At 33.4% G+C, this 16,288-nt stretch overlaps 1 protein-coding gene across 2 annotated transcripts in view; it reads right to left on the reverse strand.

The window, feature by feature from the left end:
* Nucleotides 1-16,288, reverse strand: part of LOC106464967 (ubiquitin carboxyl-terminal hydrolase 5-like) — a 206,504-nt gene that overhangs the window by 150,000 nt on the left and 40,216 nt on the right. For both annotated transcript variants that reach the window (XM_022392775.1, XM_013925142.2), the window contains exons 4-5: nucleotides 9,154-9,275; nucleotides 2,587-2,693 (exon numbers count right to left, since the gene is read on the reverse strand). In XM_022392775.1, the coding sequence (XP_022248483.1) occupies nucleotides 2,587-2,693; nucleotides 9,154-9,275 (229 nt within the window). The remainder of the gene's footprint in view (nucleotides 1-2,586; nucleotides 2,694-9,153; nucleotides 9,276-16,288) is intronic.

The raw sequence follows: 16,288 nt of genomic DNA on the forward strand, positions 1-16,288 counted from the left end.
TGAAGTCAGCTTTGTACCAGGAGACAAGGTGTGGTTGTATAATCCCAGGAAGACCAAAGGGAAGTCTCTCAGACCTGACTTTCTGAATAAAATGTGGTCGACGAGGTAAGCCAAAGGTGGTGCATGCCAACAGGCTTTGGCATTATCACGGTCCAGGACATTTCAGTTGAACGAAGTGAGCAATGAAACAAATGACGCTGTTGAAGACGTGTCACCTGAAAAAGCCACGGTCGAAGAAGAAACTCTACCCGGTTTTGAGAAGGGAAACAGTGAAGCCCTTGATGAAGTTACTACAACTGATGTGACTGTTACCGATAATAGGACATTTCCTGATGGAGCAGATGAACTTTACGTGAAGCAGAAGGCAACAAGACAGAGACTAGTACAGAAGGAGATACGTCCTGTAAAATTAAGAGACTTTGTTGAATTTTAATTTTGTGTTTGTAAATCCTGTACATTTAATTAAGTTATTGTTAATTATCTATTGGTTTAATTTAAGTGGCTATTGGTCGGGACAAACAATACTAAGGAAGGGGCAGTGTTACGACAGCGGAAGTCACATGACGCTGGTAACACGTAATGAGTTCTAGAAAGATCGGGGAACTTCCCGAATAATCCAGTATTTGCTAGGCACCCTCTATTTTTGTATATAAATGTGCCAGACAATTAATCGGCATTAGGAATTGCAGACAGGCAGAGATAGAGACGGACAACTGAGTCAAGCGCGGTAGTAAGTAAAGTGTGTGAATCGTTCATTTTGAATTATAACGTGTGTTTAAGTTAAATTGATTGTATTGCAAAGTTGTATTGAGAAAGAATAAACTAGTTTTATTTAAGAAAGGACTTGTATCGCTGAAGTTTCTCGGGAAGAATTTCTACGGGAAATTAACAAACGAACAGAGACGTAACAATAGTTAATATTACATGTAGAATTGTGGATAATATCAGTCTGATATTTGAAAATTGAGGTTATGAGAAATTCATCGATACATTAGGGTTCAAAGTCAAAAAGTTGTGAGAGATTCCAAATGTTGGGAATCAAGATAAGGGAAGATCTATGAAATGCATAAGAATGATCTTCAGATGTACAAGGCAGATGAGGCATACTAACCCCTGACTGAAGTTGATCTTCAAAACACTGGGCATGAACCCCAACATCAAGTGAGGAAGGGAACACTGAATATTGGCACATAGATTCTTCACCAAGGAGGGCAGGTTGAGAATTATAGGAAACAGAAGATAAGTATAAGACAGCACAAACCTGATTAATTCCACAAAGCACATCTGTACAGTACTACTTCCAATCTCAAAGTGATTAATGAGTGCAAATGTGGAGAGGGTGCTGGGTTGTGTTGCACTCCTATTGGTGGAGAGCTGCTGCTGCATAATAATTTACATGTGGATATGCAAAAGCTGGAGGTGGAAGGCTAATGGCGAGTGTTGAAAATTTGTCCTGAAAGAGGGCAGTACTAATCAAGAAAAGGTATTTTGTGAGTGGAGGGAATATAAAGTATTGGAATATTTAATTTCTTCCCTTTCATTTGATAGCTTTGAAAATTTGTCCTGAAAGAAGGCAGTACTAATTGAGAAAAGGTATTATTTTGTGAGTAGAGGGAATATACTGTATTGGAATATTTAATTTCTTCCCTTTCATTTGATAGCATTGTTTAGACCTGAACTTTTTTTTTTACATTGCCCATTTTGAAAAATATGATTTAAAAATATAAATACTTGTTGTTTTATTTACTTTTTTTTTATATGTTTTCATACTAGAAGAAATCTTATTATTTAAAAGATTTTGAAAATCCATGATTATTTTCAAATATACCTAAAACACTTGGAGAAACCAACGTGCTTAAAAAATCACTTCTACCTTTTGTGCTCTAAAGTAGAAAAATAATTAAAACATTTTTCTCTGATAACATTTGGATAAAAAAAAAAGTATTCTTTTGAATGAAACAAGATGCTACACTCTCCTATTATTCATGATTTTACTAAGAATAATAAACAGAAACATATGAGACGTATTACAGTTTATTTGTTGTTACGGAAAAAGCTGCAAAATTGGCTATGTATGCTGTGCCTATCACTTAGGTCAAATCCCATATTTTAGTGTTATGAATCTCAAACTTATTGCTGAGCCACACAAAGTAACTATATATTATATAAATAACAAGAAAGCTATGATGTCAAGTTCATATATGATTTGTCAATAGATAGAAAAGTTCAGTAATATGATATAAATGATATGCAATACTTTGCAAAGAAGAATTATTTCACATGATAGTAAATGAGAGCCTATTGTGTCATGTCCTCTTTAAAATCTTAAATATCTATTTGTGCTTTATATAAAAACTCATTTAGCTATTACAACATATACAATAACCTTCACAAAAAACTCACTTCAAAATTTTGTCAGCAACTTAAATACTGTGAAACTAAGAAGGGTTATTTTGTTGTAAGATGAAGTGTTGAAATTAATCTTCTTTTGCATATAACACAGGAGACTGAGTAATACTGGAAAAACTAAGTAGTAATATACCAAACTTCTATATGTTTAGTTATTGTTATATATATTGTTCCTACTTTGAAACCTTTCTTTTCTCGCCATCCCAAGTCCCTTCTAAGGCACTGGCCTCCCCAGCTCTTGTTGGAGACTGTGCTGCCAATATGCTAGCCACAGATAACTGCACCTTTAAAATAAAATGAAATATGCATGAAATTCATAAAAATTAAATATCAACTTCTGAAATTTAATTATACAGTACATGCAAAAAGTATTGCCCCACTGGACATAGAACAGAAAAAGTAGGGTTGACTTCCATGGCCTCTCACAGGCAGACTGAGAAATCATTGGAATTTGGAAGTTTTCTCCAGCCAACTTGTTCATTACTGATCTTGCTAATCTAACAGTGGAACACCAAAGGTATGTGAGCATAGTTGGCAGAAGTACCAAGAGTAAACCCCTATTGTTGAAATGAGACTTCATTCTCATAACTGGTTGATAACAGATGTGTTATATGAGCAGGAATATTAGTGGAATAATGTGACTATCATTTAGTAGAAGTATTATCTGAAAAAAATCTAAACCTTTATCCACTTATACCAAACTTAACAAATTGGTTAGGTTTGATTGTGACCAAACTGTAATTTAGTAATCCATCTATCATTAACAAAATGTTGAGAAGATAGAGGACAAAAAACACTTATTTTTCATATTATTTAAGTCTGGACTGTTCTTCTTTAAAACTCATTTAAAAGTATTGACAACCATTCATTTTATTGCTAGTTGTGTTAATTTATTAGTTTTTTTCACACAAGAGAAGTGAAAAAAAGCCCTAGTTAAGACAGCCAAAAGGTCACAACTAAAAATATAATTTAACATAGTGAATGTCTATGTTTACTTTCATGATTAAGGCTACACAATGGGTACAACTCCCAGTAAAACATAAACTTTAACATGTTAATGTAGCTTATTTAATGAAAACTTGAAACAATTTGTTTCACATTCTTCAAAGTTAAGCATTACACCTTAGATTGTTATTGCCTATATTATTATGGGATAGGATACTTCAAAATGCATGGTATTTAATTGCACTCAAACAGCATATACATATTTTCCAAATGAAACTCTTAATGATATATATTAAAGATTACATTTCTAATATGTTATTGTTGCTACTTTGCCAGTAAAAATAAATTGAATTTGTCAACAATTGGAAATAAAGAATATGGGTATTTGGTATTTTATGCAATACATGGGCTAAACTACTACTAGAGAGATAGCAACGAAAGAGCATCACCTGCCACCTATGATGGAAGTGCAGGAGTATGATCAGCAGCATATCACAGCACAAATATTAAACCTTATAATTCACAGTCTGGCACACTTTAGGCCACATCCAACTCCAACTTGCAAAGAAACCTGTTTTGACACAACCTTTAGCAAAGCAATGTATTGGATAAATGTGTAATAAACACCCAAAAAAGTAAATACTGAAATCATCTGACACAATGGAATCAGACATAATTATTACAATAGTTATGTTATTAAATAAATGTTACTTATTTTTATGCAAGAATCAATTTTAGCAATTGATAAAACAGAATTCTTATGTGAAAAAATATTGCTGTTGGAATAAAAGAACCAAATATTTTTTATCTCTTTAAACTAGGAAAGTGTAACCAACTGCTACTAGAGAAATTCTACACATGGATTTCGAGAATGAAATTATCTTTTTGCATGTATCAAACCCTAATATTTAGAAATTACATCCCTAATGGACTACAGATTTAGTAGTCTTAAATTACATATAAAGCCTCTTTTAGGTTTTATTTACGTGTGCTGGAGTTTCTGAATTATACTTTTTATGGTCACTTTTTTGGATGTTTTTTTTGTGTGCAGTTTCTAATCTTTGGTAGCTTTAAAAATTCACTTAAAATGGGGTTCCTACTCTTGGTTAAAGATTATTTTCCAAGACATTTCAGCCATTTTTCATGACACTTTATAGCCTTGCATCACCCCTCATATCTATTCAATCCTCACACCTTTTCACTTTTGTTTTTAATTATATTAAATTACCTACATTTTAAATAAGTCAGACATTCAATGAAATAATCAACTGTTATTAAATATGATGATGTGTTTCATAAAGTCACAGTTTTTCATGACTTTTCTAGGATATTTATTATTTTCTCCATTTTCCAGGATACATGGGAAACCTGTTAACACTTTCAATGTTTTTTGAGAAATTTTGCTGACACTCACTTTTCAATCAATTTTGATTGTTGTCTGTGTGAACTTTATATCAAAAATATAAAACATGATAAGTTCTACTTTAGTGTATGAAAGCAAATATTTTTTTTATTAAATCCTTTATTTGAAATAAAAGAAAAATCTTAAACAGTGTTTGAATATTTTTTTAATTCACTAAGTAAACTGAAAGAACTTTATGAAATATACCATAAACAAATAAAATTAATAACTATAGAGGCTTCAGCGTTATATAAGTATTTATAACAAGTTATTAGAAATAATAATGATAATAATAATAATGGAAATGTTTATGTCAGATTGTAATTCAAGTACCAATTTTGTAGGGTGATTTGTAAATTATAACAAGAAATAGATGTGTATATATATATAAAATTTGCCACCTAAATGCAAGTTTGGTTAATGTAGAACATAACATAAAAATACCAGAAAGCCAATCGTATCAAAAAGAGCAGTTACCACTGGCTAAGCTTATTTGACAAAAATAATGAGTTTTAATCTTTGAGTTCCTCAAACTGTGTTCTCTCTATATGTTAGTATTATAAAACAGACTTGAACACAATGGTGATTAATATATTCCTGTTCTGATAACCAACCTAGTTACACTGTTGTATGAAGGTATACCTGCAATTTTTACCTTTTCATTTTAATGCAGCAATTTTCAGAATTTTTTGTTTAGTCTGAATTTATGTAGTTTTGTATAAGCACAAAGTCCAAAACTCTTTTAAGTTTATTTTATTCTAGTTACTTTTGTTTCTTTGTTGTTCACTAGAGATAATATTTTCTACACCCATTGGGATATTTCTGTAACACTGCTGATGGTCAATGACAGCTGTGCCCTTCACAAATAGAGCATATGATTTATAAAGCTATGGCCTCCCCTCTGATGAGAATAACCAACCTTGTGGACAGTGCTAGTTTCTATAAGTAAATCCAACATTTCCTGTTAAGTAAGGAGCACTGAATTCAAACAGTTCTAAACAGTATCTTAAGTTAGTTGGTCAGCAGAAATACATCTTAAGGGAAGAATAGCTTATGATCAACTTACATGTCCAGTAGAAAGTGATCCTCCAGCATACAACAGAAGTACACGCAAAGTGTTTCATGTTTCAATATAAATATTGTTCATTTTTAATGATACATCATGAAGAAATTATTTAACCTGAGAATACAACAACACTTACTTCTTAGAAAACTGCAAAATTGATTTAAATCAATGGCTGGGTTAATCTTTTCTGACACTTGTAATGGTTTTCAAACGAGACCCAAAGCTCTAACACTTTCAAATAGTTCACTATTCTTATTCAGAAAACCATTATAACTTTTGTGTATGTGATTCTATGTGCTAACTTCTTGATCAGAACTTATCTGGCCCTTGGTAGTGATAACTCAAAATGCATCACATGATATTATCTTAAACCATGGAAATTTCTATTACTATTTTTGTTTTACATCTATTTTTGTAATAGATATATGTAAGTATATGCTCTTCTATTTTATTAATGTATTTTATATTAACATATGACTAATTTATTTCATCATGTTTCCAACATATATTATAATACAGATCCATTGGTATCCGACTTTTACAAAAGCTTTTAAAATACTGGAATTGTAATTTCCAACCTGAAGAGCATTTTATGCACACATGGACTAAATGACCAGGTCAGAGACTGTTAGTTTTGAATTACTGACCACAGCTAACAATACTCGGCGCAATAAGGTCATTGTTTGATTCTTGGAACCAAATAACGAAATTGACTCTCACATTTATAATGCACTCACAGCAGGAAAATGTTCAGTTGCACCATATCTAGAACTCTGTATCCCATGATCCATATCCTAACACACCATTCACTAGGCTATACCATCCTGGTCTCTTTTGAAACAAACTTGTGTATTTACCTTTTTATAGTATCTCTAAATTTTATTTTACTGGACAGATCTGAACATTTATGTTGAAAACAAAAAACTTACATTAGAAGTTATTTTGTACAAAGAAATTGCATAATGAGGCTTACTAAAAAGTTTTTTGTGTATGTTGAAGTAATTAAAAGAAAAATGACAAATATTTTAGACTTTGGCCAAACCATTATTAGTTTTATATCCAAGGATTATTAACTGGGTAGAATTTACTAATTTGACAGCTGTGCTGAATATTAGCAAATCTAGGATGTAGAAGTGTCAGAACTATCTACATGCAAGCATATCTATGTTATCAAATAAGATTTACTATTAAGGCTAAAAGTTAAGCCAATTAAAGACACAGGTATGAAAGTGAAAGAAATTTCATGTGTGTGTCTATGAGAGAGAGAAAGAAAGGAACAGAGTCAGGTGATTTAACTGCTTAATCACTCTAAGTGATGGCCTACGAGCAGCAATTATATCAATTAGTGTCTCATAAAGTAATCAATTAATGTCACCAAAACTAGTTGTTCCAATCATCACTGTTTCTGATTATTCCAACAAATGATTAATCAAAATTACATTAAAATCAAATGTCATGAAAATAATAAACTAATCAAAATTAGAGTTTCTGATTATTCCAACTATCCACATAATTGAAATATGTATTGCCAGTGTTTGTTTGTTTGTTCTTAAGCACAAAACTACATTATGAGAGGAGGGTTGCCTCATGATTTGATGAACTCAAACCTGTTCTCACTACCCGTTATTTCAAAGCAACTAAGGTTATAGGCAATTGTCACTAATTTTAAACTGCTGTCTAGAGGGATAACAACTGGTTGGCAGTACTTACCAGTACTTTAGTGTTAAACAGAGTAAATTTACAGTATTTTGTACATTTTATTGTTTTTGTAATTTATAATTGAGTTACTGTGTTCTTTGATATTTAATAAGCAAGTGCAATTTGGTTTGGTTTGTTTTGAATTTCGTGCAAAGCTACATGAGGACTATCTGAGCTAGCCATCCATAATTTAGCATTGAAAGACCAGACAGAAGGCAGCTAGTCATCACCACCCACCGCTATTGTTGGAATGCAGCATTAGCTTAATTCAAAATGATTTAAGTTTAAAATTGAATTGATATTTTTACTTTCATGATAACTTTTTATGCACTTCGCTCTAGTCTAGGTGATCCCACACTACATCTTTACTTTAGGCTTATTATACCAACACTCACTACACGTATAAGGTTTCACAGCTTCTTGCACCCCTGTCACTAAAATCATAATGGGCAGAGTAATTGAACTATTTTATCTGGCTTTATATAGGTTAGCTTCTAACTATATTTCAACAATTTTAACTCAAACTTATTTTAGAATTGATATTTTCTCAATTTCTAACATTTATTTATTACAATTCACAAAGAAAAAAGTTAAAATGTTCATTTCTGTACAGCTGCAAAGGGTTTTGCTTGTAAACAAAAAACCCACGTCAATTTCTATTTAGAATTTTTCTGCCCATCCACAAGAATAACTTTTTGCTTAGAACCTATCACCACTTGAGATATATAATCCATTTTTTGATTTTCAATCTACCTTAATTTTTGAACAGGTTTTATTGAAACCTTGTTATAGTACCACATCAAGTAGTTTAACTCATTTTCTAGTGAAACACAACTTTAAAAACATATTTTGTCATCATCAGATAGACAGTTTACCAAGACATACGAATATATACATAGTATGAAACAAAGTCATATGACTGGATATTGCTTAAGGCTAGCTTATATTTGGTTCTTTGATTAAAATTATGGCATTTTTACTTTTTGATAAATAAACAATAGTTTTATTGTGTAGCAATGTTTGTAAACATAAGGTTTTCTTTATCATTTTGACCAAATAAATACAAAATTCATCAACTGTGAAATTCTACTCAATATTTGTTACCAAATGCATCTAAAACATATTTATTTTTCCAATTTGTGAATGATTTACAAATATGGCTCACAAAGAATCCCAGACAACGCAAGATAAAATTTAATTAATATGAGAGAACCATTAATGACTGATACAACTTTAGTAATCTTTAGCTTCTATTCCCATCATTACTTGAGGTACACATAACAAATGATAGATGTAATCACAATTGTTTTTACAAAAAATATGTTTAAAATTATACTCCAATTCTTTTTAATATTCATTTTTTCAACCTCATAAAATATGTTAGCAATGTTTCTGAACCAGAAAAATTCCAAATTATTATCTAAATGTTTCAAAGGAACATTTTGTGATATTTCAAATATTTAACATGGAATTTCATTTCTTACTTTTCAGTTATATTGATACAATATATAAAAATTTATTGATGAATTTATTAATGAAACATAGCAACTTTATATTGCCAAGGAACTAGTCATATGATATCCACAACTATAACTGTTTTCCAAATTTGAGAAAAATTAATAAGTTAACATACCAGCTCTGGAAGATCAGGATTGGGAAGAGGGATCTCAATGAAATCTGGTAACACTACAATAGAAGTAAAGTCCAAAACTTCATACTTAGTACCTTCTTCTGGAATAAAACCTCCCTCAACTCCTGCAAACAAATAGCACAGATATTTAACAATAGATTTTGAGTATAAGAACCTATGAATGCAGTTCAGAATTAGGTTCTGCATATGTAACAAAAACTGTTCACCTGTTTCACATATATAAAATATTAAACTGACACTTTCTTCCCACCTAGTTTTTAAAACTATAAAGAATAACATGACTACTTTTATTCTTGGATAGAAATAATGTCAAAACTACTAATATTAATAATAACATGGCATTTCTCAGGGATCCTAAGAAATGTTAGAACTTTTATCAAATGAAAATTTTCCTTTAGTATCCCAATTTGTTGATTATTTTGACTTTGAACATGTTAAAGAAAAAAAAAACAGAGAAATCTGAAAAAATCACAAAAATTTCAAAAGCAAGGTCAATATTTCACATTAGTGGCTGCTAAATGTCTCAGGCAAATGAAAGTCTGATTCAGCTAAATACATGAATAAAAAAAAATCAATGTTTTTGCTTGTTCACTATTAACCCATTCACTGCTGATTCGCCATATAAGGTACAGTCTACCTCCGATCACTGAATGCGAGTGTGCTATATACAATGTACGACTTGGAAAAATCCTGCATGTATTTAAAGCAACTGCATTCAAAGATTAACAGATAGTTATTTTAGGATTAAACACAAAATACAGGTAAAATACTTTTGAAAATATTTAACATATTTCTCTGTGTTAACCTATTTATGCTTTGCTCTGTAAATCATTTAGCATAAACTATTGACTTTCAAGTAAAATTCATTCTATTATCAGCTTGCTGTTTCAATAAATATTTAAAAAACTACAGTCAATTGTGATTATTATAAAAATCCTCAACCTTCCCTAATATGAGAATTGTGACACTTGCTTTCTAGGTGTTTCCTTTTCTTTAATTTATTTAGCACTCCTCTGAGAGGTATGGAATTTAATGTAAATTACTAATTTTAATATAGATGTTACTCACTCAGAGCGAAATGTTTATAGCTTTCAATCTTATTTGTTTACAGAAGCATAAGCTAGAAAATCTGACTCACTTGCCATGCTCACCTGTCACATCCTATTTATTTTAAATATGCTATTTAGTTTAAACAATTGGTTTTCTGTTACGATTTGCAGTCATTTTAGAAAGAAAAAGGGTAATTTAGATTCATTTACTAATTTTGTATGATGGTTACGAGGTTGGTCAAATTGATCAAATGGGTATAGAGTTAGGGTAGAGTAAACAAATAAAATAGTTTTTCTAAAAAACAATTTGATATCTAATTAGGAGATTTTAGAAATTAGGCAAATGAATTTTTAAAATGTTCAAATGAAGAAAAATACTTTTAACCATAACATGAAAATCACTTTGTACTTAGAAAAGTCAACATTCTTTTACAAAGTAAAAATACTTCATTAAAAATTCTGATTTTTTGTCTACAAAAGACTTGTAATGTTTATCAAAAGCTTGCCAAATTCTGTGGACATACATCAAGTACTTTCAGTTATAGTTGTGAAAGAGTTAAGAATTTCCTGTCCTAAGTTGTAGTCATTCTAAAAATAGAAAAGAGTAATTTAGATTTATTTCATATTTTTACAGTGGTTACACGGTCAGTAAAATTGACCAAGTGTATATATAGTTAGGGTAAAGAAAATAAAAAGATTTACTGATAAAATAAAGTTTGATCTTTACTTAAGAGGTTTAGAGGTTACACAAATGAAATTTAACAATTTTCAGATGAAGAAAAATATTTCTAACCTTAACATAAAAATCACTTTGCACTCAGAACAGTAAACACATTGACACCTCATATATTTATGGAGAAATGTTTTGTAAAGTTAACATTTTCATTAACTGAAAATGTAATTCTGATAGATACTCATTTCTTCACACATAAAACTATCTTCCCCATGCATCTGCCTTAGAGATTTACATGCCACTAGCCTTCAAGCAACTACCACCTAAATTCATGTCATTTATTGTGAATTGAACTACTGCATAATGACATTATGCAGCAAAAGCCTTCCACCAATAGAAGGCCGACACAGCCTCCCTGCACACTAGCTTCCTCTATGATTTTGCTCTCATGATCTTCATTCTGAGACAATACAAGGAATACTAAGTTGTACTGGAAGTGAGGAGGAAAAGTGGGAAGTGTATGCAAAAATACATTTAGGCATAGAAAATGTTAATTTCTGAGGTGATACAGATTTATGCACATAGAAAAGTAGAATTCCATGTTGGTATGGTAATGGGATCAGTGTGAAAGTTACCTAGATGAGCTTCCTTCAGACACTGCTTGAAGGAAACCCATGGAGTGCAATTCCCAATGGCAGGGGTTCCATAGGGGCATAATTGTGGGAGATCACATCTCATCTCTTGCAGGGTACATTCTTCACCCAGACTGGATGGGAAGAAGAGGCAAACAAGCTCCATGTGTCACAAGTATGGGCAGAGTAAGAACATGGCAGTCCAAGAACTTGCACACAAGAGGTCAGAGGGCCAATATGTGTAGCGTGATTGGGGCTCTTCAGATTGTACCTAGCACTTGACTCAACTCTATCATCAGACTTGTTGGATCTACAATAGCTGTGGGAGAAGGTCACAGAAATCATTATTGCATGTTAATCTCAACTCTACCATCAAGCTGCAGGAGGATAACATATTATGTTAGTGCATGCATCAATTCAATTGGATTTGTTTTAAGTGCTCACCTCAACTTAACTTCACAGGAGATAACAAAAGGTTGGAGGAGGTTCCCAACTATCTTCATCTCATGACCAGGAAATAGAATGGAAAAGCAACTTCTATTCCCATAACCCAGGCAAAGCATGTATGCAGACTCAGTACACAACCAACACTAAGCCATCTGGGAACCCAACAATTGGGCAATGGTAGGAAGGAGAATGCAAACACGGTGGGTCAACTCTGGTCCAAAAGCAAGTGCCATTGGGAATGTTTCATCTAATCTGCAGTAGGATGAGGATCCCTACCAACCACATGTATGAGGACTTATGTTGACAAGTCCTAGGATAACCAAACACCAGACCACTCAGGAAACAAAATTCAAACAGCAGTAGAATGGGGACATTGGCATGTTTTTGGTACAATTATATGAGGGAGGTATTAATGCGATCATGTTAGACAGTCTACCGGAAGTTTGAGCATGTGGATACGGAGAGAGGACTTGTCTGAGGTCCATGTACCAGATGTAAAATTGATGTTCAGGGATGCTTCCCAACAAGAGGAGGTTATGAAACAGAGAGGTTGATATTGGATCAATCCCACCATCAATACAAATACTAGAATAGAGGAAGGGACAGGAGAACCATTGAGGTCCAAAAATTCCATGAGGTACACTTCTGGTCATATGAGGACCAAAGAATGAGGTACATATGTGTGTGTGACCCAAAGGGATAAGCTGTTCCAATGAACCCTTGGTCACCAATCACTAAACCTCACATACAGAAAGATGTAGGATAGGTGCAAAAACCTAGTGACTGTTTGGTCCATATGCAGATGGGAGAAGGCAGATCCCAGTAAAGAACGTGTTAAAACCCCTTCCACTTCCCGGTGAATAAGATATTGAGTGGGATTGAGGAATTGGTGGAAGTGGTGACGAATATAGCCTCCATGAGATAATGGAAAAGACAAGATCAAAAGGAGAAAGGAAAAAAGAGGATAGAAAGTCCATGGGTAAAAATTAGAAAAATCCCTGTGTGGACAGAAATGTGTGACAACAAAAGCTCAAACTATGACAGCTGGGCACCCACAGGATCTGAAATTACTGATGTGCTCAAAAAGTCTGCCACTGGGTAGAAGAGAAAGTTGGGAATCAATAGACAGGGAACCAGGGGCAAAGACGAGGTACAAAAATGGAGTAAAGTAGTGTTGGGGACCATATAGAAATGACATATGAAAGTGAGGATTGATGACAGGCAGCATCAGCTCATGAAGCAGTCAAGTCAAAAATACCACCAAACTTCATGGCAAAGAAAAAGGTTAGACAAAGGGCTCCAAGAAGGAAAAAAAGAAGTCAAACTTGAGATAGATGAGTATCCTTACCCAACAACCTCTAGGAACAAGGAGGTGAGTGAGAAGGGAATGGTAGAAGTGGAACAGCCATAGTGAAGTACCTCAGACTGAAGGTGAAAAGAGAAGAAATAAAGAACTGAGGTAAAAAAGAATCAGGTAAAGACAGGAGCAGGGGGTACTGGAGGGTGAAACCGATACCAATAGTCCATCCCCTCATGCCATAGGCAAAGGCAATCACAAACATGAGAATTATGAAATAGAAGAGGATGGAGAAAGATTAAAATCAACGAAAGAAGTATCAGAGAGACAGGAAGGGCAAGGTTTGATGTCACAGAAACATAAGTGGTCCAGGATTGGTAAACAAAATGAGTTACAGTTAGGATTAAGAAGTAGGGAACAAGAAAAATAATACTAGAAAGGAAAAATAAAATAAATAAAGACCAATAAATGCAAGAATGTTGAAGTTTCTCTTCCACAAAGAGAGAAGTTCTCAATGTCTGAGCAGATGAAGGAACAATCAAATTTGTCATCCTCATTCACTCCACAAATCAGGGGAAGGAACATCTGAACATCAGAATACCAATTGTGTACATGAAGGTGCTATCTTTCCCTTCTTCACATATATCAATGTGGTCCAGTGTTTCTGGATTCAATTTAGGCAGCACAGGATGACCTTCTTGTGGAACACCAGCTCATTTGTCACCCAGGAGTCTATTTCAGACCCAAGATTGGAGAAAAACTACCTTGGTCTTGTGGGTGACACTTCAAGGACTAGACCAAAGATTTATCTCTCCTCTCATCCAGTTTATGGCCATTCACTAGAAAAAAAAGTCAGTATTTGCTGACTGTAATGGTGGCTTAACTTAGAGGACCTGGAAGATTGTGAGGCCCACCAGTGTTCTTGCTGCACAATGGGCAGTATGGATACCTTAGTGTGTCTAGCAATTTGAAGTACTAATGCTACAGGTTAGCAGGGACTTGCTGAGTGCTCAGTGGGGATCAATCATTATGTCATTCTTGTGGTGCCACAAATTGTGGGCAGTTCCTCTGACAATGTCTCACAAGCCCACAAGTGAAGCAGACACTTTGCTCTTCACACCTTGAATAATGTACAGGTAGAGGCATCAGCTATGGTTGTTGAAGGTATCTTGATAATGGACTTTGCAGTATTATGTACCCTATAGTAGGACTTGTGTTTGGTTGCCCACTCACTGACAGCATTGTAGTTGCATTACAATCCCTTGTTGAAGAGGTGGATAGTTGGTCTCTTCTTAGTTGGTTTGGGCTGCTGTGATACAAACCCCTGCTTTATAAGTTTTGTGATAGAATAGTTACTGCAGCTTCTGCTGCAGGCTGTCTCCTCTCCAACAGCTTCTTTGCTGTAATGACTTCAAAATGTGTTGTGATTGACACGGTCTCAATAAATGTGAGAATATCCTCCTTCTCCAGTTGTTACATTGTAAGTTCACTGGACAGTCCTTAAATAAATTTACCTGAAAGGATGTCCTCTCAGTTTACATAAATGGCCAGGCCTTCAATGCCATCCCTCTTTCTGGCCTTTAACTCAGCTTGATAAATTGCCCAATTATCCTGAGGTACAATGGTTTTTCAATCATTCAACTGCTCTTAGTCCAGGTAGTCAACAGCATCAAGGGCCAGATTGTCAAAATTCAGGTTTTGGCACTGTACAGCCTGATCTAGAGTCCATCCATTTCTGAAACTGGTCAGAAACCAGTTCACATCTTCTCTCAAAGTTTCCTTGAATGTAAGAGGTGTGATCTGTTTGACCACTTCCAAGACCATGCATGATATATCAAAACCTCATCCTCTTGTGGTTACTCATCATACAGCCTTGCATGACCCCAGGTTGCATGAGTCACCACTGACATGACAGGGAACCTTCAACACCACAATCCATATGCCATTATCTTAACTCAAGCTTGCCCATTGTCACACTTAGCAGGAAGGCCAACTGAAGGTGGCAGATATCTGTCTGCTCACCAGTAGTTTTGACTAACAATGGCTGTGGATATCAATGGAGTAAGAGTCTGATAAGACCTTCCCATGTGATCTCCAACATACCAGTTGCCATACCACTCCAGGGCACTTCAGTCATCTATGTTCCCCATTGCTGAGATTGATCCTCAGAATTACTGCCTACTTAACTCTCTCAACATGGGGTCGATCAATTTGACCAACCACGTGACCTCTTTGTACTAGTTTAAAGTCTTTATAGATTTAATACTTCTAACATACAAAATAGTATGTATATCTTTCACTTAACATTACAAGTCTTTTACAGACCAAAAATAATATTTTTAGTGAAGTATTTTTAATAAACTAAAATAAAGATTTGTCCATGAATATGTTGAGTATTTGTTTTGAATAGTCCGTGTGCAAAGTAATTTTCATGTTAAGATTAAAAATACTTTTCCTCATCTCAAAAATCTCAAATTTCTTTTGTGTAATCCCTAAAACCTCTTAAATATATTTCAAATGTTTTTTTTCAGTAAAACCTCATATTTTATCCATTAATTTCTTTACCTTACCTCAAAACAGGATCAGTCAATTTGACCAACATCATAACCACAAGAAAGAAAAAAAAAGGAAATAAATTTAAATTACTCTTTTTTTCTTTCTAAAATGACTTCAAATTGTAACATGAAATTAAAATAATTTATCCTGAGTAGCTTTAAGCTTGTAACAGTATACATTTATTTATAATTAAATTTTATTGCCCTTTGACCCGTGTCTAACTACTGTCCACACCATTATATGTTGTAAATCGCTCGAGGCACATCCAGCTCACGTTATGATATCGAATTACATTACCTAAGTGCTGCTCGCGTGTGTGTTTGATGAAACATTTTTATTATTATAACTATTTATTTTACTTAATCTAATCTTAACTAACCTAAAACGATTTTTTTTTTACATTTTAGTTAGTTTTATAATAATAAATAAAGAATATACATGAAAAACAAGAAATAAAGTACTT

Source organism: Limulus polyphemus, unplaced genomic scaffold (assembly GCF_000517525.1).
Source record: "Limulus polyphemus unplaced genomic scaffold, Limulus_polyphemus-2.1.2 Scaffold1796, whole genome shotgun sequence".
In the NCBI taxonomy this organism is placed as follows: domain Eukaryota; kingdom Metazoa; phylum Arthropoda; class Merostomata; order Xiphosura; family Limulidae; genus Limulus; species Limulus polyphemus.